The sequence below is a fragment of the Bradysia coprophila genome (assembly GCF_014529535.1).
Source record: "Bradysia coprophila strain Holo2 chromosome X unlocalized genomic scaffold, BU_Bcop_v1 contig_20, whole genome shotgun sequence".
NCBI classification, from domain to species: domain Eukaryota; kingdom Metazoa; phylum Arthropoda; class Insecta; order Diptera; family Sciaridae; genus Bradysia; species Bradysia coprophila.
The window spans coordinates 3,344,114-3,369,801 of record NW_023503307.1 but is presented as its reverse complement, the minus strand read 5'-3'; the positions used below and the strand labels follow the sequence as shown (position 1 = coordinate 3,369,801).

Below are 25,688 nucleotides of genomic sequence, written 5' to 3'. Positions count from 1 at the left end.
ATTTGAAGCAAATTTCAATCTTACTTTCCCTGTCCCCGTCCACTGTACCCAGTCATTAATCTACCTTTTTCAACATGGTAGTTGAGTTCAGTCAGTCAATATTTGCATTTATCGAATTGAGGGAAAAAACTCGGAAAATTTGTTTAAATATGTCCCTGGCACTCGTATTATGATCCTGCACCAACGGTTTTACTTGTGATCGGATATTACTAATAATAATACTCTGTGACGGATATAATATACCACAAAAACGGCGCACAAACAACGAAACCGTCATTTCCATCATGATATATTTGATTAAATCATTTATTAGATAATATGGCCGTAGTTATCGGCACGCAACACAATGTGTTCCATTGACATTGCTTAAGAAATCAGTTATAATTTATCGTTTACGAATACGAACGGGGCTAAAAATACTCGAATATGAATTATGTGTTTTTTCGAGTGCGCTTTTCTCTGACTCCTTTCATTTTGAAGTATTCTATTGTCGCATGCATCAATGAAAATATTTTCATGTTTTCTTCATTATTTGATCACGCGAAACATAAACTACAAATTAAATTCATTATAGATTGTATCAGCGAGGCAGGCGAACACTTACTTGAATAATTGAGTATGAACGAAAAAAATATTTTTCATTCAGTCAGACTTAGAGGTTGCTTCAGAAAATGTCTGAAAAGGTGTGATCGGATATGGCAAAAATCAAAATGATATGAAAGTGACTTTCTTAAATCTACAGCATGGAATCCTCAAAACTTTAATAATTGCAATAAGGGCCACTCTCTAAGCTTTAATCGTTGACCTCGCTTTTTCTACCAAATTAAAATTTCAAACTCTGTAATTTCGACCTTGTCGGCAGTAGGAAGACAAATAGAGGATTACATTGGAAGAGCGTAATACTTACTGAACTACGCAACGAATAAATAAATCATGTGACATTTTTGTGTCAAATGTTTTCCTAGTGCTTCGAAACGAGCATTTTTGGTTTCCCCACTAAGTGAAAGACACGCGCACAAGATCGCATATGGCAATCCTCTCCCTAAATAAGAACGTAACTAAGACAGTGTAGGAAGCCTATCGATGCAAACTAGTACATAAAATTGAAGGATTTATCTAAAAAAAAACATTTTCCGACATTTTCTTGAATTTTCCAACATTTTTCTACCTTGGATTTTCCAACATTTTCCCTTATTTTCTTTAGTTTCTCAAAACTAGTTACTATTAATACACGCTTCACATAATTGAGAGTAAATTTTGCATCTGTGAGTTTGATAGGTAAATAATTGATAGGTCGAATGTCTAAATCTTCTGAATCGATTCCAATTAAATTTACCAGGGAATTATTTTAGATAGGCTCAACGTAAAGTAAACAACTTTTACGGAAATTTAATCCAGGACCGTAAAAATATTCGTTTCTAACATGTAAATCCGAAAACGATTTCAATCTAATCCGACTTTTATTTCGTATGAATCACAGTTATTTAAACATAAGCTGCATATCTCAAAAAAAATTTTTTTTTGGAACTGTCACATTTCCACCCCATCTACAGGCATTAAGTTATGTTACCAAAAAGAAAATCTTCAATTCTAACATTTCTCATAATATCAAGCTTTCCAGGAAATCGTATAAAGAATTTCAGGTCTTACTTTTTCAATTGATCATTCCGTTCCGTATTTCATGGCTCTCAAAATCAAAACAACTAATTCTTTGACAAAGGTAAAAATAGTAAAAAGGAAGAACACTGGAAAATCTGACAACCCGTTGTTTATAAACTGTGAAACTCTTTTTTTATTTATTTATTATATTTTTGTCTGTGTAAGGAAAGAATAGGGGTTTGCTCTTAAGACTAAAAAAACGACAACGACAGAGCAATTCACAATAGTTATTTGTTTACTTAGGGGAGAAAAAAGGAAGACCTTTCTCACTCGCTCGAGTTAGAGTTTTCTGTTTTTTCATAAGCTGAACACAACGTTTTTCATGTATGAATAACCGTTTTTCCACACGAACAAAAACTAAGTGACGATTCAGGGGAAAAACTTTTATATTTCCCACGGAGGGAGAAGGTAGAAATTTTATAGAATGAATTGCCATTGTGGAAAGTAAAGTATTTATTTACCGAGGGAAAGAAATAGGAAATTCCAACAAGAGCAAAGTTTTGAGGTTAGAGCGAGGCGAGCCTTGTGAATCGCTCGAGTTGAAATTTCTTATTTTCTTTTACATGTGAACACAACATTTTTCGAATGAACAATATGTTAACCGTTCTCCACGGAACAAAAACATTGAATTTGATACACAAATTTGCAAAACATAAAGAAATCTGACAGTTTTCTCTCCCGATCTGTAAACAAAACGTCCTTTGCGTGGAGTCACATCGCATACATGAAAAGTAAGTTTTTCCGAAATATTTCATTTTGCTGAACAAACAGCAAGAGATCTCTGACAAAGGACATAATAACTTTATCACTGACGCTGATTTCCACGTAATACAATTCAATATGAGCATTGAAAAAGTGGCCTTAGCAACGTTTTTACATAACATTGCTCCATTGGTGATAAAAAATTCAATCGAAACTCAATTTTTTTAATTAAAAAAGAAGACAGAATTCTAAAAGGTATATGGCTGAACTAATATTCTCACTGTTCCCGCTGGAAAATATTTTTTCCCACTCGACCTCGACCAAATGAATATATTTGCATTTAAATGAAATTACGCAATTTTTTGTGTTGTTTTTTTTTTGAAAATTTTACCGCTTGGTTTTTCGTATAATGAAATTATCGTGATGTGATACATTTCGTAATTAGACTGCAGCGATTAAAGCTGCTCAGAAAGAGCTTGTGTTTTTCTAAAGCTTTCCATTTTAATAACAGCGCAACGAAGTTAGCCATCTGTAGCCATTATTAATTACTTACTCAATTGGATTCGTTAACTTTAATGTAATTTACGTTTAATCAACTTTCCACAAAACGTTCACATCGTCGCCAGTTTTGGCGTGTAAAACAAAATACTCTTATTCTATCGACTATGCAACCGCCATTGAACCCGAATAAAAAAAACCCGAAATAAAGCATTGTCTAGTCAAGTCCCTAGGCTAGTCAGCAACGAAAAAGTTGATAGCTTTTTTATGTGTTTTTATTTATACATCGAATGAACGCGCAGACCTATAAATCAAATTTAATTCAAATGTTTCGTGTTCAGAATTCTTATGTTATAGACATCAAATTTCATTGTTTCCCCAAGTCACAAAGCTTCTTACCAAGAAGACATTTGATATGGTACAAAAAAAGCCGAGACATTAAATTTTAGTTTTTGACTTTTTTTACTTTTAAAACATTTTTCTTTTAAAAACTTTAGTTTTTAACTTACCCAATATTTCCACCGTATGAACTTGATCTTTATTTTGTTTATCACTAATTTGACAGACATAATCACCTGAAACAGAAATGGACGATAAGTTAAGACAAAAGATCATAAAATGGATTTTAATCATAGGAAAATATATGTACAACCATGTATACCATGCCGAAATTTTGATATTAAGCCATAAGCCGAATTTTATAATTTTCATGAAAACCAACGGATCTGAACCGCAGATGGATAAGATGTTCTAAGCTCTAAGTTCGCAATTTCTTTTCTAATTTTGTCTCGCTTCTTTTAAATTGGTTTACACAAACTTTTTAATTTGAATACGTTTCTAATTGCGTGTAGGTGTAGGGTGTACTCCCAACAACCAAGTATTTATTTCTGTATTTCTAGACCCGTGGTCATGGAATTCGAAGCAGGCGGTAAGAGTAAATCTAAAATCTTAACTGAAATTCGTTTTTCGTTCGGTCTACTCCGAATATGATTTTTTTTTTTGAAAGGTAAATAAATACCGAAAAGTAATAAAAATGAGAAAATTGCGGATTTACTAGCATTCAGTTTCAATTTTATGGATTTATCTCGTAAAGTATGGTAAAGTATATGAAAAATTGGTACAAAGAGAAAGTGATAGACTTATGAGTAGAATAAACGCATTTCAAGCAAAGGTGCTTCGAGTGACAGCTGCCAAATGGAACATTATCTTGAATGAAAATTTTTTCTTTTTTTAGAGTGCTAATGTTTGACACACTGTTTAGTTTCAGTACTCTATTTAGAGTATCACTCATGTTTGAAGTGAGTTGGTAGAATACGTGTCTGTGGCAAAAAATACCTATTGCTGGAAAGTTGATTCAGTTTTCATGTTGTAGCTTTTTTTGTTCAATGCAGTAATATTGTACAAAGCCTTTTCGTAACACGCAATTTCTAGGGTTGAGACCAATGACAATTGCATTTCAAACGATTGACAGTAGTTGCCTTACAACTCAGTTAGCATGAAAACGTCTAGCGAATCATAAATAAAATGAAAATAAAGGTGAATATATTCTTTCATCACCAGACATGCGGGTGTCTGTGGTACAGCTACCACAAAGCTGGATATAAACTAAATGGCAGTGTAATAACAAATGAAGTTAGAAAATTTCAAATGATCACAATGATACATGTGAGGTGTTTGGTTCTAACATAGATTTAGCAATGTGTCTACACGAACGCCTCTCTTAACCGCGGCTTAGTAAACACTTTTGTTATTGGTTATTCGATTCTATTTGGTATAGATATATTTCGGTCTATCTATGTTAGAACCAGACACATCGCATGCATCAGTGTGAACATATTCTGATATTCAACCGAGCTAGCTCAAAAAATCGATTCTGCCTATATTTTGAAAGTAAGTCGCTGTACTGCACATCATAGTGATACAATATCGACTCGATATGTTGAAATTGTTGCTAATTATCAGATATAAATTGTGCAACTTACACCCTCAAAACTACAAACGGGCTGTGATGGATCTGGGCAATCCTGCTAAATTAATTTTTTTTATTGTGAACGCGCCATACGGTTTTTATGTATTCATTATATTAAGGTACAATCTTGGCATAAAGCAAATCTGAATGCATTTTTTTCTGTCGGTTCTTTTCAATGGCTGCGTAAAATAAATGAGGAAAATTACACCGGTTCAGATGCATTAAAAGCGCACAGCGAAAAGAATTTTTGGTTTGAGGAAGTAAACATTTTTAATGATCATGCTGTTGATATAGTTGTGTTAGAGCGCCTTCCTCATGAATTTCTTAAGTATTTATGCTCGAGGCTTGCTGTACATTAGTAGTTAACGCCTCAGTTTTAGGCTATGTATGAAAGTTATCAATTTTATTCTCGTTTCAAACTGCGTTCTCACATTTAGCTTAACTTTAGTTTCGACTAAGCACTTTACAATAGGGGTAAGTCTATCCCAAAGAGTGCTGGCTCTAGTTTCCGAACATGAACCAATAGTTGGACACCTATTTATCTTTCATTCATAATAGTGTTTATCAATCAAAGAACAATAGATGTCCGACTGATGGTCCATGTTCGGACACATACGTAAGTTGACATTTCGTAAATTTATTTTTCCAAATTTCATACGAAATCAATGCAATTCAAGCATGAGTGTTACTATAAATGAGGAGAGTTATGCACTATTCGTCACAAAAAGACATTTCCCAAATAAAATTTTTTCGGTTCAGGTAAATCTCTCCTCAAATAGGGTACTGAAATTTGAAAGCAAATTTTCACGAAATTTCGTAAGCTTTGGGTTTACCCCTAATGTAAATTTTGCATTTCTCAAAAATATCTTCGTAGAGCTGTGTACGAACACATAAAATCCGATTATCAAATATTATTGTAAGACGGAGATTACTAAACAGTCTTAATCATTAAATTTCAAAACAAAAGCAAAATTTATAGACCAACCGAAACAAAACAAACTACAACTACGACAAAACAAACATAAAATAATCACCAGCATCTTGAGGTTCCAGTTCCGATATTTCTAAGTTATATCCATCTGTCAGTCTTATCCGTTCATCTCGGGTGACCATAAGTTGTGAAGCTGTCAGCACATTTGTACCTCGTCGCCATAATAGTACCAAACCGCCTGCAATAAAACAAGAGGGAAGAAAAAAAAAGAAAAGAAAATTTATTATTCGATTACACAACTGGACATAAATATTAGAAGTAAAGCCACACACATGATAGCTAATATAATAAACAATCCGAAAGGGATGGTATAGCTTGTGTATAGCTTGAATGTATCAATGAACGAAGGGAAAAAAACATGTTAAGATACATAGTGTTTGCTTCAGTCGCTTTTCCTCAGATAAATATAAAAATGTACAAGACACAAAATCCCCATAAATTTCTTAATTATTTTGAACAGTTATGTGTGTTATAATGATGAAATAATGATGCCATTAAGATTCTAGTATAGTTTTCTCATTCGACATAAAGCACTCGTTTGCCAAAATCCCAAACGAAAAAGACGTCCGTTTTTTTTCTGTTGGTATATTACTATTACAGCTGTAATATACACAGGGTTCGTTCGATGCATACCATGTACAATCCACAGTATTTCACTAGCGGTTTTTGGTCACACAAATAACGGAAGGAAAAAAGAGCATTGGAAAAATATTTTGCTTTTACGTGATAGTATGCAATGGACATTCGAAACTGAGGAAGAGAAGGAAAATGTAATGGGCTTTGTGGTTTAAGATTCATTTAATTTTCAGGATTATGGTTTTGTGGTGTAATGTAGTGCATTGTTGTTATATAGTATAACACAAGAATGGTTATTGATGAGTTTATTAATGGAATATTGATTTTACGTAACTCTTTCATGTATTGAAAATTGGATATGTGGTAAGTAGGTTATTAAATATTATGTACTTGCTGGAATATACATACGCATTACATCTCTGTACATAACACAAGCGAGCGTAGTGATTAATTAATTGATTGATTCCTTTCTGAAACGTGTGAATAAAAACACACAAGAAACATTAGAACAACCGTAACTACAGACCATCTTCAAGCTACGGTGCTTTCGAACATAACCTCACTTCATTAAATGTTTCGTTCGCTACGCAATAACGTTCGCTTAAGATATGTCGTGAGATCAATGTATTGATCATTGCTTTCCACTTAATCAATGTTCGCTCGCTGAGGTCGCTGATTTTTTTGTTTTAAGGAAAACTCAGAGGAAAATGAAAATCCCTAGAAGATTCGCACACACTGTACAATGTACGGTACATCGTATCTCCCGTCTCACTCACACTTATTCTTTTTACATAACAAGGGATACAAAGATGAAAAGTAAACTTTCGTGTGAATTTTGTTGATTCAAGGCGTAGCCGAGTTTTGTAATGGATTTTATATGCTGAGGGCGTTGAAAGTAGTGCTTGAAACGTGAAAAGTACGGTTTTCGACGCATGTAGCATATAAAAAATTTAAATCTCAGCCTTCGTCAGTATTTATAAATAGAACAATGTGTAGTCGGAAATTATTATTGAAAACTATGAACAGAAGGTGCAGTTATATTATGAAACATATCCCATTGCGTGTATTTACCATAATCACAAGATAATAGTCACAAAAAAAAATCCCCGTTCTGCAGAAAATTCTATTGTGTATCGTCACTACACACAATATTTTCCAACATTCTCCATAAATGTTTAGAATTTTGCCATGAACGAGAGTCTCACACGAAATCGAATTGAAGAAAATTCATTATCAATTACATTCCGATGAATAGTAGAACAATAATCAACCACTCAATCAAATTCTAATAGATTCAGCCATAAACTTCAAAATAGTTGTCTCATAAAGACCATAAAACATACACATACTTCTTTCATTAAACAAATTAAAACCACATTGAACCCAAATCCTTTGACGTAATTTCTAGAGGGTAAAAACCCTTATCATTTAGTTCTTAACAATAGCAACAATGCCATTTTCTAGACCTTTCTTAGTTGTATGCAAAATTCAGCCCGAAACGTACAACTTAAACGATAAAGTATTTAGAAATTTCCGGAAAAGTTTATGGTTGTATGAATGTAAAATGTTTGGTTTCGTAGATAGAGAGCATAGTGTCTCTATACCCGGTGGAGTACTTTCAAGAGCCTATAATGACAATTTATAATTTGTTTAATTCACACTCAGCTATTATACATTTTATGTGTTTACGAAGATTATGGGCTTGTTACACGATAGTTGAAAGCATTTTGGGGGGGATGAAATATATGTAAAATTTGATTTATGTGTGCAACTTTTACCTTTTCATAAACGGAGATACCTATCTAATAAGTCGAGTCGCAATGATTACACCGACAGATAGTTGTAAATTACGGTTGGATGTGTGTTTCAACATTGGAAATTAAATACGAATTATTTCATATTTATATGTATTAACTGGAAGTGACACGTTGCATGTTTCGGACCTTTTATTTTGATGTGAGTCGCGAAAGGTTAGATCACCCAAAAGGCAAACAGAAACTTATGGCTAGGATTTCTTGTCAACCGCACCGCAGAATATAATTAAATTTGAGTGAATAAGCGGAATTTTCGTTTCTATATTTCGGTGTATTGGTCGGAATCAGAGTAAAAGATTCATAATATTGGGGCAACCATAAAATATTCGGATATCGAGCCGAGTAAAATGAATGCGAAATAAAAAACTCCGCACAAAGTTACATTTTATGACGCAAAACTCACTGACTTTCTCTCAAATAAAAGTTTCGCAATCATGCGGTTGTCAGCTATAAACTTGAATCCAAGTGAAATAATATGAAACTTCATTAATTGTCAATCTCTTGGTATTAGTGGTGTTAGTTTGCTTGAACAAATTACTTTCGTTTGAGTTTCTTAAACACTTAATCTACGAGGCAATTTGACAAATAATAATGCAATTCACGAACACAAATTGCCGCGAAAAGTCTTGATATATTTAGTTGGTGCAGCAGCTACGCTTTGCCTTTTTAAAATTTTATATGGATCACCAATCACCATCCCGTTTTGCACACACAAACATTTTCGTTTCTAAATCGTTTCTCTTGATTGCTCGCTTTTGATATTTGAAATAACATTTAAAGAAACAGCGCTGGAAATTCTTATCAGGCCTCAATTGAAATTAACCCGGGAGCCTGTGATAAGATTTAGTTAGTTCTGAACGCCACTTATTGCCAAATTTTTATGATTTAGGATTCGTAGCTACCAGGGCATATTTCAACGAAATTAAATTCCCGAAAATTTCTTAAAGTTCCTAAATTATTTGCTCGTAAATCCTAAGAAGTAACATTTAAAATTAATTATCTGGCTTTTCAAAGATCAAAATCAACTAAAGGTCTACTGGTTTTTCAATAGAAAGCCTAATAAGTGAATACATAAAAAAAACATCTAAAAAATAACATTTTAGGGAGTTTACTTTCCTTAAAATAGGTCCTGGTAGCTATACTGAACTCAGTAATGATTGTACGACTGCTTTAAGTATAAATAATCCTGAAGAGCATTCATTGTCGACCTGAATTCGACCCGATTCTAGTTTTCATCCCATGAGTTACGATATTCCCATTTTTAGACTACGTATAGCAGTCCCATTATTCTGACAGGCAGACTTGTAGGGCAATCACAAAAAACAAAAAACAAAAGATTGGATTTTCAAACAACCCCGCCCATAATCGTCGCTGTAAAAATATTCTACTGTAACACGCTAGTTGTATAAATACGCCGAAAGCGCCGAAATTACGTTTGCCCATGGCGATGAAAACCTTAATCCGCCGCTACGTATTCACAGCGCGTAATTATTGTATTGTAGAATAATCAAGAACGGTTGTAGCTAACAGCAACAACAATATTTACAAACAAAATTATCATAAAGTTAACCGATCAATCAATTCCGAAAAATCTATTTGATTCTACTCCAACACCTCCCGTTTTAATTAGTCATTAATTCGCAAATGTTGAATGTTGAATTCTCATATACAAAAACAAAATGTTAAATGAAACACAAAGCTATAATGAAATTTATGAATATTTATATTTCGGTGTTTGTTTACCGGAATAAAAATATCAGTAAAAAAAAGCTGATATCTACAGAATAAACATAACAATTGAAATATTAGGTTACAAAAAAAAAATGCGAAACACGCAAGAGGCATTGGATTACCTACTCATGTCACATCGTCGCATGAAAAGTTGTAGAATATTTTTTTTTATTTTGTCGTTAACGGGGATACAATAATATAAAATATCCATTTGGCCATTGTATAACTTTCGACTTAGTTACTACGAATGTCCCGACCATAAAGCTTAACATAAAAAACCTTTCATTTAGTCTTTGGGGGATTACCTGATGTAATTTTTATGAAACAAGGACAAAACAATCACATTATTCACTGAAGTGAAGAAGTGATTACATGTAGATATTTACATTCAATTTCAACGATAACGTTGCTTAACTGTTGATGTAATCTATCAGATTTTATGATTATACAGAGATAAGCTATATGACACATAAAATCACACTTACACATTTAGTTGGCTAAGTAAAGTTTGCTTCAAGGACTAAGGATGCATCAAGGAACATAATCTAAAAAGAAATTTTGAGACACATTCGCTTCGCTCGTTTGATAACTTCACATCTAGGGACAAAAGCAACCACTTTTCGCTATTCGTTGCATAAATTACTACGTTAAAATGAATATATGCAATATGCAATATATGCAATATAACGTACAAAATTATGAAATCACAAATACGGTCATCATCGAAATAGATTCCGTAGTTTTACTGATTTTTTTTGTTGTGGATCTTTAAACTGGGTTAGAATTTACTTTTAATCTTTCATTTAAAACTCTTTCAAAGTGGCTTTTCATTTATGAATGAATTTTTCTGTTGGAAAATCTCTCATATGTTTCGGTGGCTTAATTGCTTCACTTTAGGGGAAACAGACAACAGATGTATGTAATACTAGATTTTAGCGTAGACACATAATGGTTATTTATATATCAAGAGGAACATGTTCTTTTTTTGTAGAAAAAACACTTTCCCCGAGTTATGTACAAAAATTTTCATCCTAAGGTTGGTGAAAGTTGATTTTATTTTTAGCGGGGTGAAAATAGTTATTTACAAAAATCGAGCAAATACCACATTGTAATCGACCAATGGTACAAAACTTTATTTTACCTGGAAGCCAGACTAACTCCAGGGGTGGCGTTATCTAATATGCAGAACAATCACCAAAACAAACAAACAAACAGAGCACAATTACTCTTCCCTTTCCCATGGATCGCGTGAAGCGAAAGTGGAGATAAAATGCTGTTTCGACCTGTAAAACCGAAACTAAAAGAACCCAAACGTCCTGGATAAGGACGCAACGGTTGATCTACACAGGATCTTCAACCTACAATAAACACCAAAGCAATTTCGTTTTAATGTCTCAGCTGTTGCCCTAATTAAAATGTGAAAAGGAGATTTTGATGATTTACTCGTAGTTGTTCTCGTCCCTGAGCGTTACGTATGTATGCTCAGCCCGTTGCCAAATTGTAACGTAAAAAAAGCAGCTGGATTTGTTTCAGTTTCACTATAGTTATTTACGTATAGATTGAGAAGTTGATTTTAAGTTTTATATGCTGCCTACTGGGGACGAAAGTTGAAAAATGTAAGCTCAATGGCCGCGTGGGATTACATATCTGTCACTTTAGGCCCGTAGGTTTACATTTTCTTGTTTCGTCCCACAGACGGAAGCATGTAATATATATTACATGCTTTTGTTTTCCCTAGGGTCGAAAGTGGCTTATTACACACCAAGGTAAAACAAGAAAATTAGTTTAGGTTTCAAAAGCATGTAAAAAAATTATTTCGCCCGCAAGACATGACAAATTATTTTAGTGAAAACATGAGTGCATGAAGGAGTAACACATTAAGTCGTGGTCTGAGGTTTTTATTTTAATTTCGACAAGCATATAGTGACCATACAGATCAAAATAAAAACAAACCAGTATGCAGTATATTTCACTTGCAAAGACCCTCGGCAATGGTTTCTGACGCTAGTGTACCTAGTGTACATATCTAGTGTACGTATCCGTAAAGGAAAATGAGTTACATTGAGTAATATTCATTAATTAACACCAATACATTCTCATCGAATACGAACACGTACTGTAAGAATTTATACGAATACGAGCATACTAACTGTCAATTTTGTATTATTTATTATGTTCCAACTTATATGGCAATATGGAAAATGTCACACACGCTAAATAAATAAATAATGGAAAAGACTGTACCTTACAAAATATGAGCCGTATGAAAGCTTTCAACAAATTATGTGGTTTTTGTAGCATTAATTTACTTAAGTTGAAAATATTTACTTTTAATTTACAAAGAACGTAAACATAATTCGTCATTTAATACCATAAGCTTTGTGCTGTATATTTTTCACTCCTCTTCAAGTGTCCGTTTTACAGTTTCGTTGCATAAAAAATTGAAAACGAATTCACTCAAAACAAAATTTTTGTTTTGTTTTTTAAATTATTATGTTTTTCCATCAAGCTACAACGCAGCCTAATCCTACCGTATTAAACTTGTTATGCAAGGCTTATTTCCTTATGTTAAAAGTACTTTAAAGTAACTTAATGTCGACGAAGAATAAATTCATGTGAAATAAAATTCGTAAAAATATAAAAATACACGAGAAAGAGAGAGAGAGAGTGTGAGAGAGAAAGGAAAGAGAAAGAGAGAAGAAAATCTCTTCCCAGAATAAGTATTTAACAAACATTGCTAATGCAGTTAATGTTTTTGATTGCAAAGTTTACAATAAAAAAGTTTTTTACGTACTTTATTGTAACTTTTTTTTATATAAATTTAGTTTAATTCGAATTTGAAATACTTTTTTATTTGAATAAAAGTACTTTTTAAATGAATTGTAAGAGGGAAAAAAAGGAAAAATTGTTTTTCATGCGAGTTCTTCTGTGACGCTACATGTAGAGCAAAACCATAACTGTTTTGGTGATTGTAATGAAGAATGATATTTTTTGAGTTGAAATTATTGTCATGGAAAACATTGGACTTGTTGTTAGAGTTGGTATTTTCTGCAACAGCGCTACAAAAACTGAACTTTTTCATGCGTGATTCAGGTGGCGATCGAAGGGTCTTTTTTTCTCTGGTTTTCTATGTTTTCTTTTCACTTCTAGTGGTGAAATGGATTTTCATATATGCTTTTCGTCACTAGTGGTGAAATGGATTTACTTTTCACCACTCCTTCTGAACATCTGAACCATAACCCGTAAATAAAATTTCTGCAATGACCGAATTTCGAATCACCGACACCAAAACCCAGTGCTTATCTAGCAACACCTCTAACCATCTCGGCTATTGAGATAAATATATAATCGCTGTGAACCAATTTTTGAAGCGTACATAAATGCAGTCTACTTGATCGTTCATCCATATTTCGTTGATACAGAAGAATGTATGTTAAAGGTAGAGTTATATTTTGCATTTCAAAAGTTCATTTTTCGCAGCTTGTTGCAGAAAACATTGTGTGCAACACGTTGCGAAAGTGGAAGTTTTTGTCACACGGTGTGGTTATAAAACTCGCTTCGATCTAGTGACAAAAACTAGCACTTTTCGCAACTAGTCGCATAAATTACTAGTCTGCATTCTGTTTTTAGACCTATTCCTCGACCTATTCTTTTTTAACCTTTAAGAAAAAGGTCTTATTCTACAACTGGTAAAAATTTATGTTCAGCGTTACCAGTGACCTCTAAAAAGTTTATTGATTGCTGAATTTTTTTCCCCAATTTTATCACATATTTCACAGGCGGTGATGTTGTTCAACAATAGAAGTATTGTATGTAAAGGGGTCGTTCACAAATGTGGTAAGGGATCATTCATAAGTTACATAACGCTTTTTCAGTGCTGTTAACATAGTCGAAACTTTAATAACTTGATCAATTCAAATTCTTCGAGTTCGTTTTTGGATTTATTAAAGATTAAATTGTGATGACAGCACTGAGAAAGAATCAAAATTAACCCAAATTTGTTGAAACCGTCAAGTGTACTTGAGCACATCCGCCCCTGTGTGAAAAAGTTCCGAAAAACCCAAAAATTTTCCGAATGTCTTGATGTCTTTCGGAGTTTTCAGAATTTCTCAGAATTAAAATTTCCAAAACAGACCCTACAGAAGGTTAACAAGGCTAACAGTTCAAGTAAAACATATAGATTTAACGAATGAAGAACTGACATGGATAAGCAAGAATAGTTAAACTCTTAAAAATGTCAAACAAGTTATGTCACGACTCGCACTAAGTTTTCTCAGAGATCAGGCATTTAAATATTCCTTAAAATATGAAAAACCAACAACAATTGATATGATTAAATCAGAAATGTTACTGCTAAACACCAGTAATTCGAGTAAATAATATCAAAAGTAAATTTTCATGTTGAAAACACACCAACAACCAGACCTAACTTACATAGGGGTACCGGAATAACATTCTATTAGTTCATCGACAGTAGCCTCAATATCACTCCATTTTGGAGTGTCTATAATGACATTATTCGAACACCAAAAACAAGACACGGAAACATGTCGACGCGTCTGTGATGAACATAATCTGATAAGTATTTCTGTGGGACACTTCCTTTTAATAAATACCACATGGCAATTCTGCCAAGTCCATATATGTGTTACTTACATTTTATATACAACACACATTAATGCCTGAATTTTCATTCAATCGCATATAAAAGCGTTGAGCACGGCATAAACTAAATGAATGAATTGATATGTAGATGTATGTATATATCGTGCTTTGAATAAGATACTCGTGTATAATAGTCAATAAAATGTTGTTAGATACAGTGTGACGTGCATTTAATCATTATTATACCGTCGTAATAATGCGAGCGTTGTTCAATGAATTCACTTCAATTTTAATTGCAACTCGCAACACACAAAATACTACACATCCGTACAAAAAAAAGGACGTATCGGATCAACTGTTAGGATTTCGGTGCCGACTATGGAGTAGGAAAATAAAACTGGCATTGATATGCACCGTTATGCAATCACATCAGGTAGACAAGACATAAAAGAATGAAAAATACTTTGATTGCAAATTGAAAAAAATGTCTGCGATGCTTACACAGATGTTGAGGATGCTATATCAAGCATTCATTTTCGCGATATCCATGTTTTTGAATCGACTAGTAATCCGATACTGATAAAGTAGAATTCGAATGTTCAAAATAGCAAGAAAAAAACATGTATGACAATCGTTGTATGATCACTTCTTCATTATGCGTTCAATTCCTAATAGCAGAACTTAATAAACAGTTTACATTTCCGCTGTTGTGTACTTCACCACATCACTCTGAATTGTGGTACCATCTTAACCGATTCTATTCTTTCCGTAATTCTTGCTGACATAAAACAAGCAAACATTTTCTAGCGAACGAATCTTTTTTTTTTGTCATTCGATTTATATTCACCCGAACTCCGACGAGACAATTTGGTTCTGATTTTATTTCATTCAAATAAACACCTTTTATGAAGACGTAGATTACGTTTTAAATTAAATTTCATTCTTAAAGCTTCTCAAATCTCTCGAAAGGCGGAGAGAGAGAATTATCATCTGGTTTTCAAACCATTTCATTACATAATTCGCTATACACCGGCATATGGTTGGTTATATATTATGATTATCATCACCCATATACAGTCATACACCTCAAGACATACCTCCACATCTCGTCGCATAATAGCTTACCATTTTAAGGGAAATAAATATACAGAAAAAAAAAACTTTTTTTTTTATTACATTAAAATGTGTATAAAAGTGTACATAGAACGTCGCATGATTTAACATGATGTTCTGGCTATGTCGCATATAACAAGCCAAGACGACACCTGCCGTCATTTAAACTCCAACATTATGTACTTTAACTTTTACATTTTATTATGTAAACCGAGCTCAGAGCTTAGATATTACCACAGTCGAGTCGCCAGTGTTTTGCTGTGCTGTATACACATTGAAGTACAATCGGAATTTCTGTTTTGAACTTTTTGTTTTTGCAAACTCTTACGAAAACTGTGGCTTATACCAGGCTGAATATACACATATATAGTTACATATTGCTACATACGTTGACGTCTACCACTTCTACAATGACCGAGACCATTCATTGGGTCAATTTTATCTGTCATGTTGAGTTCAGGAAAACTTTTTGCAGATTTTGTTGTTATTTTACCAACGAAATTTCTCCTAAATCAAATATGGTGTTTCGGGGGAAAATGATGATAGGCGGGGTATAATGATTTCAGTTGACTGATTGACATTATCATTACGGTAATGCAAGAATAAATTACCCTGTGTTTGAATATTATACGCCTGTTTTGAGAAAACATTTTTTTTCGTCGGCTGGTGCGTCGTGAACGATTTCATTGCTATTAATATATTGATTTCTGTCAATAAATATTACACTGCCGAAAATAGCCTGGAGATTAACTTTCTGCATTTTCAATCAATATGAAGATATATCCAGCAACTTTACCATACACACTTCCGTTCTTATAAAAAGAACCATTTGCATAAACGAAGGGTAGATTCACAATTTGGCACTTCAAAGCATTCAATACTTCCTTTAACGTCTCCATTAACTATCCTTCTTATGAATGCCAAAGGGTTGCTGTCAAATCTTTATTCTATTAAATAAATCTCTCACCGATTTCAATGCTATGTGCCTTTGGCTGTTTTTTTTCCGCATTTTACACAGAAGGTGTATTTGAAAGTCTATCATAAATATAAAACAACAGAATTAAAATGAAACGGAAATGCATATTCTGTTCATTTCGGTGCATTTCCTCTGTTATCGACAAAGAACACTTATCGATCATTTAAAGGATGTGCACAAAGGAACAGAGTTTACAACTTCAATGACCCATTGACTTCGTGTTCTGTCTGTACGTATTTAAGTTTTACAGAATTCGCTCATAGATATTTCATATTTTATAACGTCCAGTGAAAACAAACACTGGGAAAACTGTTTTGGCGAACATTTTCAATTGAATTCGGTATTATATAATATTTGGCATGAATGCGATATATTGCATAGATTCGAACCGACTGTACAGCAGAATATATGTATTCCGTTTGTCTTTCAAATTTCGAAATGTAGTTCTTAAAAGGTTTGTTAAAGATTGTACCAAAACAACACACAAATACACGTTCAACTTTTGCAGACTTTTTATTCATACATCATATTTATGTTGCACACCAGCTTGATGTGGTTTACTCAGAATTCAAGTACGAGTACATTTCTTCGGAGCTCTTAGTAAAGGGATTATGGAACTACCAACAACACCACAATTTGTTTCGTATATATTTCTCGTCCGTATGCAAAACTATTGCATATACATACTATAAGGAAAATTGTATCCTAGATACATGTGTGCTCCAGTATACTGGGATACCAAATGAACTTTAATAATAAAAGCAACACACCATTTTCCATTCTATTCTTTATTGTAAATTGCATACGAGAAAAGAGCAAAATCATGTCCGAAAATATTTCCTCAATTTGGAATTAAAGTCCAGAGAAAGATGTTGTTGCATACATGGCCATGGTTTGGAGATTTTTTATTTTCATTTTTCGGTAGGATGTATAAGCGGATTGCTTTTGGAAAGCGAACACACTTGTGTATTATGTATATCGGATGTTATATATAAATGCATACTGTTTTGTGGTTCAAAACGGATTAAAATAATTTTGATTTATTTTGAAATGGTCGGGAGATATGAACTTTTTTTCCCAGCTCTCGTTTCCATACATTTTTTTGTTGTTGTTGTTTTTCATTTTTCGAATAAATGTGTACGGGTTTTGAATATATTTTGTGGTAGATAATTTAATTTGATTTCACGGCATCAAAAAAATATTGTTTTTCATTTTTATAAAAATGTTTTTTTTAAATTTTTAATAATACATCCAACATCATCGTGGCGTAACAAAAAAAATTACATCTAAAGAAAATTCGCAGTATATCAAACCATACAATTGTGCTACACAATATTTTTAATGGAATAATGGAATGTTTTTAGTGGCGTACGAAAAGTATATTTGGAGCGGACTAAGCAAGTTTTTATATTTAAGGTAAATGATGAAGAGTTGTCCTAATTTGACAAATCTAAACTTTGAACTTAAATTTGAACGACCTTTGCATGAAAAATACAATACGTAACTCAGGAGTAAAATTAAAAGTCACGTTAACATGTGATTGTAGACCTCGGCTTCGTATCGGATCAACAAAAATTCACACGTAGCCTTTTCACTTTTATTTAATATCTATTTTTCTTTTACATAGGTATAAAAAGTTGAAAAGTATAGTGTTCGTGTGAATTTTGTTTATCCGTGGCGCAGCAGACGTTAATAAACAGACGAAAACGAGTCTTTTCAACTTGTTATCCCTAGTTTGTAGTGGATTTCTATTTATTTGGTGCGTCGAAAGTAGCACTTGATGCATGAGAAGTGCAGTTTTCGACACACTTAGCATGTAAATAACCGAGGGGTAAACCACTCTATTTTTTGACGTGATTAACATGATTAACATGATTAACCAGTGATTAACATGATGACGAATTGCTGATTAACCAGCATTTGACCGGGGGAATCGTCGCAAAACTACAAATAAACGTGAAATATAGCGGTTAATCAATGTTAATCACCGATTAACCGTTTGGATTCACAAAACTTATGTTTCTGATTAACAGATTAACTGATTAACCATGTTAATCACAAAATAGTGGTTTACCCCTCGTAAATAACTATTACATGACAACTAGACGCGGACTTTAAAACACAATGAAATTTCATTGTGTTTTTATCGGATGCGATTGTTTGTCACAATATCTACAGAAACATCGAATCAAAAACTATTATTACTGCTTACATTTTCATATAAAGCAAAAAGTCCAAAGGACAAGGAAAATAAACTTCAAGAAAGCAACATCAACAGTTAGCCACATGATTCAAAATCTAGAAACTGCTCTTAACTCTAGCTTGGCTATCTGTTATCAACAACGACAACAAAAATAAACTATGAGCTCTGGATAGCGGTCTTTTATAGAATAAACGTATATTTAAACTAAAGAAGTAAAAGACGTTCCATCAAACACTAGGTGATACTTTAAACGAACGAAGTAACAGATTTGATGATCTTATAAGAGTTATAAAGTTAATTCACTTGAACAAAAAAAAAACAAACGTTTCATGACGAAATGTTTAATCAGGCGTTCAAGGACCAGAAGAAAAAACGCTTTACAGTGACTAAAATTTAAAAACCAGCCACTGTATGGAACAGTAATTTTTTAATTGTTTCTGTCACTGCTTTGAACTGTGAGATATTTGATAATCATCTTAAATAAACCACATCCCGTGAGGCCATGGCGACAGTGGTAAAGAAGTGACCAACCTATATGAAGTATGTCATACCTTTATGCATATGCAAGTCTAGTGAATCATAAATTTTTTAATGTTTTGACGTTTTTTGAGGTGTCTAAAATTGTCACACGAGGGTGTATGTGACAGGGGAAGCCGGATTTAATTAACATGCATTGACGTTTTAAACTCTTCGAAATGTCAAAATTATAGAAAAACTAAAATTTCTTAGATCTGCTGTTTTTTGAATGTTGGTCAATGTCATTAAGAAAAAATTCGAATAACGGAAAGCGAGCAAATTGACACAATGTGCCGGACTATATGATTTAACTTCTGCGGTGCAATCTCTTGTAAAGATTCATTGCAGTAGATATATTTTTCAAACTATAGGTTTTAGTAAGCACCAGTATTAAGTACATTATGGTGTTACGTACACACGACGTATACCACCAGGTTCATACGGGACTTTCATCGCAGCGTCTGCTCTGCTCTCAATCGGTTTTTTTTCAAAATCTTCTTGAAGTAAATAAAATCTTTTCATCTGTGCACATAATACCTTTTTCTCTTTATTTTGCTCTTTAAGTAAACTTTTTCTACCAGCTCAATTATATATTGAACGGTAATACAAAGCGAGCGCATATCAGATTTATGAATAAAAAAAGGTTAATGATTTATTGATATATAAGTATCGTAGGTGTTGGTCGGGTTAATAGGTATAATAATTTTTTTTCCTCCAAATTATTACTTCGATAAAACAAAATAATGGCTATTAATGGGTGAAATAGAGCTTAAAAAAGGTTTAATATTCGTTTGCTTGGAAGAAATTTTTTGCCTGGACCTTCATGTAATATTAGGACCCCTTACTTACTGGTTATATTTAAAAGAGATTAGAGTTTGTATTGTTATTTTCTAGGTTGTGTTTTTCTTTTTGCGACTAATGAAATGTTTTCGAGGCAATGCTTTTATCGCTTTATTTGCTAACATTTTACTTCAAGAAGATTTTAATTTATCGCCATTGTATATTTTACGTTCCACGACTGATGATGTGGAAGCAACGCCATTTTATATATGCTATATCGAACATAGAAATCAGTGTAGTTGAACGTGAAAATCGCGGAAACTAATCCTATCTACACTGAAAAGTAGATATTAATGGACGTCCTCTAATTGTCAGTATAATTATGAGAAAATAAAAACGGTATCGCAGCATATACAGTGGCATTATATAGTGTTTGGTTTGACGGCTGTAATTAAAATTCGTCAATGGAGCCAAACAACACCAACACCATTTTTCCCTATTGAGGGATCCTTTTGAAAAACAGCTGAAATTGCATGTATTTGAAACGATATTCTATCAGTTTTTGCAACCAATTAGTGATAAACGACCACATATTAAAGATATGGATCTAATTTGCAGTCACAATATAAAATTCTCTAGGATTCTCATGGCATGACGAGATAAAGGGAGTCTCAAATTTGCATTTCAAAGTACATTCATCGTATCACTACCTATGCATGTTTGGTGTCATTTTAGAACTGGAGACTGCGAGCGATCAGGCAAAATACCTTTTTTATGTTATTGTTGGTTTTTGGAAGAAGGTTAGTTAGTTAGTTAGTTTGAGTGGGTGGAACCGAAGCTCCGGCACCTAAGCCTCTGTTGGGCCTGTTGTGCGTACCCACGAAGGGCTATCTATAGTCTACCGGTACGGTTGAGATAGTCCAGGATGCTGGAAAGTGAGAGACTCCAGATGTTATTTTGCGGCAAAATAAAAGCCCCAAATGCTTTTGCTCTAGCGGTTATGTACGCTGGGCATTTACGTAAGAAATGATCTGCCGATTCTATTTCACCACAGCTGGGGCAGTAGGGGTCATTTACGAGGCCCATAGTGTGTAGGTGTTTATTGAGCGGACAGTGGCCGGTAATGGTAGCCGTCACTCTTCTGATATTTCTTCTACTAAGAGATAGCAGGAATCTAGTGTTTTTTGGGTTAATTCTCAAGCAGTTTTTAACGTGACTGGATAGGTTAGTGGATGACCAATAGTTAGTAAATTTGGTATGTTTCCATTTATTAATGAGGCCTTTGAAAAATGAAGGTGGGGCTTTGAGGAAGGGTTCAGGACTTGTGAGCGGTGCAACAACTCCAGCTTTAGCTAAGCGGTCAGCAGTCTCATTTCCTTCAAAGTTACTGTGTCCAGGTATCCAGACTAGAGTAACGCTATTATTAGTAGCAACGGTTTGAGCTAGTGTTCTGCATTTGAGGACGGATGAGCAGAAAATTTTGTAAGCTCCAATGGCATCTAGAGAGCTTTGACTATCGGAGCATATCATGATGTTTTTGTTGGAAACATTACCGGCGATCATTTCTTTAAAGCACTGTGAGATTCCGAAGGTTTCAGATTGGAAGATAGTTCCGAATGAACCTAGCGGAAATGATTTTTCCACTTGAAGTCGTGGACAGTAGATACCTGCGCCAGCTAGGTTGTTGAATTTTGATCCGTCTGAGTACCAGATGAGGTCTACGTTGGAGGGAATTACGGTGTTATTAGACCAGTCCTCTCTGGATGGGATAGTTACTTCAAATTTATTATCGAAGCAAAAGGTTGGGGTAGTTGAGTCGAAAGGCAGTTCGAAATATGGCGATTCTGCCACCATTGTCTTCCACAGAGCTGCGTGACCATAATTGGCTTTGTGGAGGAGAGATGAATGGTGCATTCTGAGGCATGTTGCTCTAGCGACAGATTCAATGTGGATGTGCAGTGGTTCGACGTTTAAGAGAGTTTCAAGTGCTGCTGTGGGCGTGGATTTCATAGCACCGGTAATACTCATGAGAGCTAGTCTTTGTATCTTTGATAGTGTTTTTTGGGTAGTACCAACATGACAGCGAGGCCACCAGATGAAAGCTGCATAAGATAGCATAGGCCTGACTATGGCTGTGTAGATCCACATTAATACTTTCGGGCTCAGACCCCAGTTTTTGCCGCAAGCGCTACGACAAGACCATAAAGTGGAGATGGCCCTTTTGGTTCTATATTCAACATTGAGTTGCCAATTGAGGCGGGAATCTAGTATTATTCCCAAAATTTTTACCCAAGGTGAGAGTTGAATTTCCTTGCCGCAGATGGAAGGTGTTTTAAAGCCAACGATTTTCTTTTTCCTAGTGAAAAGGATCAGTTGGGTTTTGTCAGCATTTATTTCTTGGTGGTGGTGTTTACACCAATTTTCGATAATGCGAAAAGCTGATTGCATGAGTCCACAGAGTGTACTAATGCAAAAACCAATTAGGATAATGGTAAGATCGTCGGCAAAACTTATTGAAAGGTATCCGGAGTTGTTTAGGAGCTTTAAGAGGCTATCTTTTACCATTATGTATAAAAGGGGGGGTAAAAGGAAGAAGGTTGAAGTGGTTCTGTTAGAAGTTCCCCGAGATATATCAAATTTTTACCATTTTTTCAACAGATGAATTTAAACCCAATAATACCCCGAATGAAATTACCTTTCTAATAACACCCCCACACGACCATGTACCTTTCATGTACACAGCCGCTAAAGTGCTTATGAATTTTTGAAAGGATATTGGCTTCTATTGGCAAAGGCGGACTAAAGTTTTCAGCGCCACTGGTAATTAGGATTTAGGAATGGCTACCCTTGCCTTCAACGTGAGCAGCAACTCTCGCACACGTTTGAATTCGACTAGTTTGGATCCTTGTGTTTCATGTTCCAAATTACTATTTAATGCCTTGGGCATAAATTTCGGAATTTTTCTCGTAATTTAGGCCCTCAACATGAAAAGTTATTTATGTATCTGTGGTGGACAGTTGATTTTAGTCACTTTCGCTTGTCTTCACTCCTTACTACTCGCCTAATTGCCTAATATCTACGGTCCACCACAGATACATAAACAATTGTTGTTCATCCGCAACGCGAATACCAATTTTAACTGTTGTTCGAAAAACCAGGTTTTTCTCTGTATGTTCAAACAAAGGAAATAGTATATTACTATACAATGGAAGGAATTTGATATTTCGTATTCAGTGAAAGTGTCGGAGGGCTTTAGCCCGAGGTACTTTTACTCAACGTGATACGAAATATCAAATTATTTTCCGAATATAGTATGACGTTTTCCTTTACGAAGGATTCCCAGCAGGGGCTCGTATTTGGTAGTTTTACCCTATATTTCAATATTGTTTAACTAATTTGAAATTGGATTAAAATTTGTAACTTAAAACTCATCGTTGTGAACTTATAAAAGTTTGTTCATAAGTCACACATCCACCCATGTGACTAGAGTTTTGATTCTTCGACACCCAGAAATATGATGTGCAATGTATCTGTTAGATATAGATATGTGTTGAGTTGTTAAACAACAGATGATGAAACCATAGGGTAACTCGAACTTGGAACACTCAGCATCCAAGCATTTTAACGAACTCCAGCCTTAGTTAATCTACTATTTTCGCTTGTTTTCAGTCGTGATGTATATGAAACCATTAACAATGTTCAGCTGCAAAATTAAAAAAAAAGCAACAACATAGAAACAGACTGATCGTAAACTTACAGTTTGCAAGCATAAAATACGACAAAGCGAGACAGTCGTTAATTTCAAAATGTTTTGTATGATCGTAACTCTATGGATACAGCAACTTTCGATGCACATTAATAATAAATTTTCAATAACACAAATGTGACGATGTTGACCATCGTATAGATTATATTGCTGCTGCAATACTATGGGAATAGCGAACAGTCGGAAGAGAAATTAAACTGCAACATTCTCTCGTTCCCTCTATAAAGTCGATAACCTTAAATAAAACTAAAACTTTGACGGTTAAAATCCGCCCTGTTCAAAAATCAAATAACGCAAGAATTATTGAGTAAAATTTTTATATTTTTTTCCCTTTATTTTTTTAATTAAGTCGAAAAAGTTAATAAAGTTTATCGCATACTTCTGTAAGTTAACGGCGAAAACTTTTCGTTGGCTAGGAAGAATGTAGAAAATGTTTTTTTCCTGTTCTTTTCCTTATTTTATGCATTTAAAATAAAATAAATCAATTTCAAGACACAAATGAAAAAGCACGGAAAAAAGCGGAAAATCGGAATTAAGAAAGCAAGTTCACTTTTTCCACAGTGTTCGCTATAAATCAGCTTAAATTAATAAAGTTTTTTTTTACGATTTTTATCATAACTGTTGACTTTCCTTCATTTCGCGTATATATCGTGCGTTCGCTTTTCGGCCAATATTTTTAATACTTGCGACATTTTCGGTTGGCTCCACTAGACATTAAAATCATTTTATGTCATGTTATTTGTGACGAACGTATTTGAGATTATGCTGTCGTTACACATTATGATGATAGTCGTCATTACGACTAGAATATTAATTCTGAAACGTGTTCGCTATAAAAAAAGGGAACCAAATCCAATCTACTAATTTCTTGTTTTGTTTTAAATTCTTTTAGTTTCGAATGGCAGTAAAATTGCAACGAAATGTTAGAGAATATAGTCTGTTAAATTACAATATAATGGAAAATTCCATAAAATTGTTTACAACCAACAAAATATTCAAAATAATCAAACCGTATTATTCATTGTGTATGGTAAGGGCGGATGAGTAGGATGATGTGAAGACAGAGATTATATGTTTTTATATATCACCGATATGTTTTCAACAAAACGATTTATAAGTTTAAGCCTAAATGAACGGGATTGTATAAGTGTATGTATACGTATTTGAAATTGGTAACATAAACTTTGAAACGTTATAATTAAAATTTAATTATAATATACCGTATAAAATAAAAGGGTAAATGTCTATAAAGACTTGCCGGAGTTTTCATCATTTAACAAAGTAACCATCGATTTCATTATTTTCACAGATTTTATGGAGGGAATGAGTTCTGATCGGGTTATTGATGAAAAATATTTTCTTTGAGATGAAGTCAAGAGAGTGCGGTGTTGTATATAGGGTACGTGTATACATATAATAATACATGGTTTTCAGAGTATTGAAAAAGGAAAGCGATATAGAAAAATGGGGGCCGGATTGGGAGATGGCGCTGGTGGTGATGACGGAGGAATGGGGTGCTTCGTTAGATTATATTTTGAAGAGTTTCAACGAAAAAATAATAATAACAATTTGAGTTTCGTACTTACAAAGTCGATTCTTGTACAAAAAAGTGACAGTTGATGATGAGTTATGATTTTAATGACGTGTTATATACATTGTATATGCGAAATTAATCAATATAGGTTACTATACCACCTCTTCTTAATGATAATGAATGAATGATGAGTTGTTTTTGTTGTTATTAATAGTATAGTGTTTTGCTTTATTATAAAGGTGTTGTATATAATAG

At 33.8% G+C, this 25,688-nt stretch overlaps 1 protein-coding gene across 1 annotated transcript in view; it reads right to left on the bottom strand.

Annotated features, from left to right (window-relative positions):
* Nucleotides 1–25,688, bottom strand: part of LOC119068678 (protein amalgam) — a 185,444-nt gene that overhangs the window by 26,262 nt on the left and 133,494 nt on the right. Inside the window, exons 4-5 of the mRNA XM_037172363.1 lie at nucleotides 5,863–5,997; nucleotides 3,369–3,434 (exon numbers count right to left, since the gene is read on the bottom strand). Of these exons, the coding sequence (XP_037028258.1) occupies nucleotides 3,369–3,434; nucleotides 5,863–5,997 (201 nt within the window). The remainder of the gene's footprint in view (nucleotides 1–3,368; nucleotides 3,435–5,862; nucleotides 5,998–25,688) is intronic.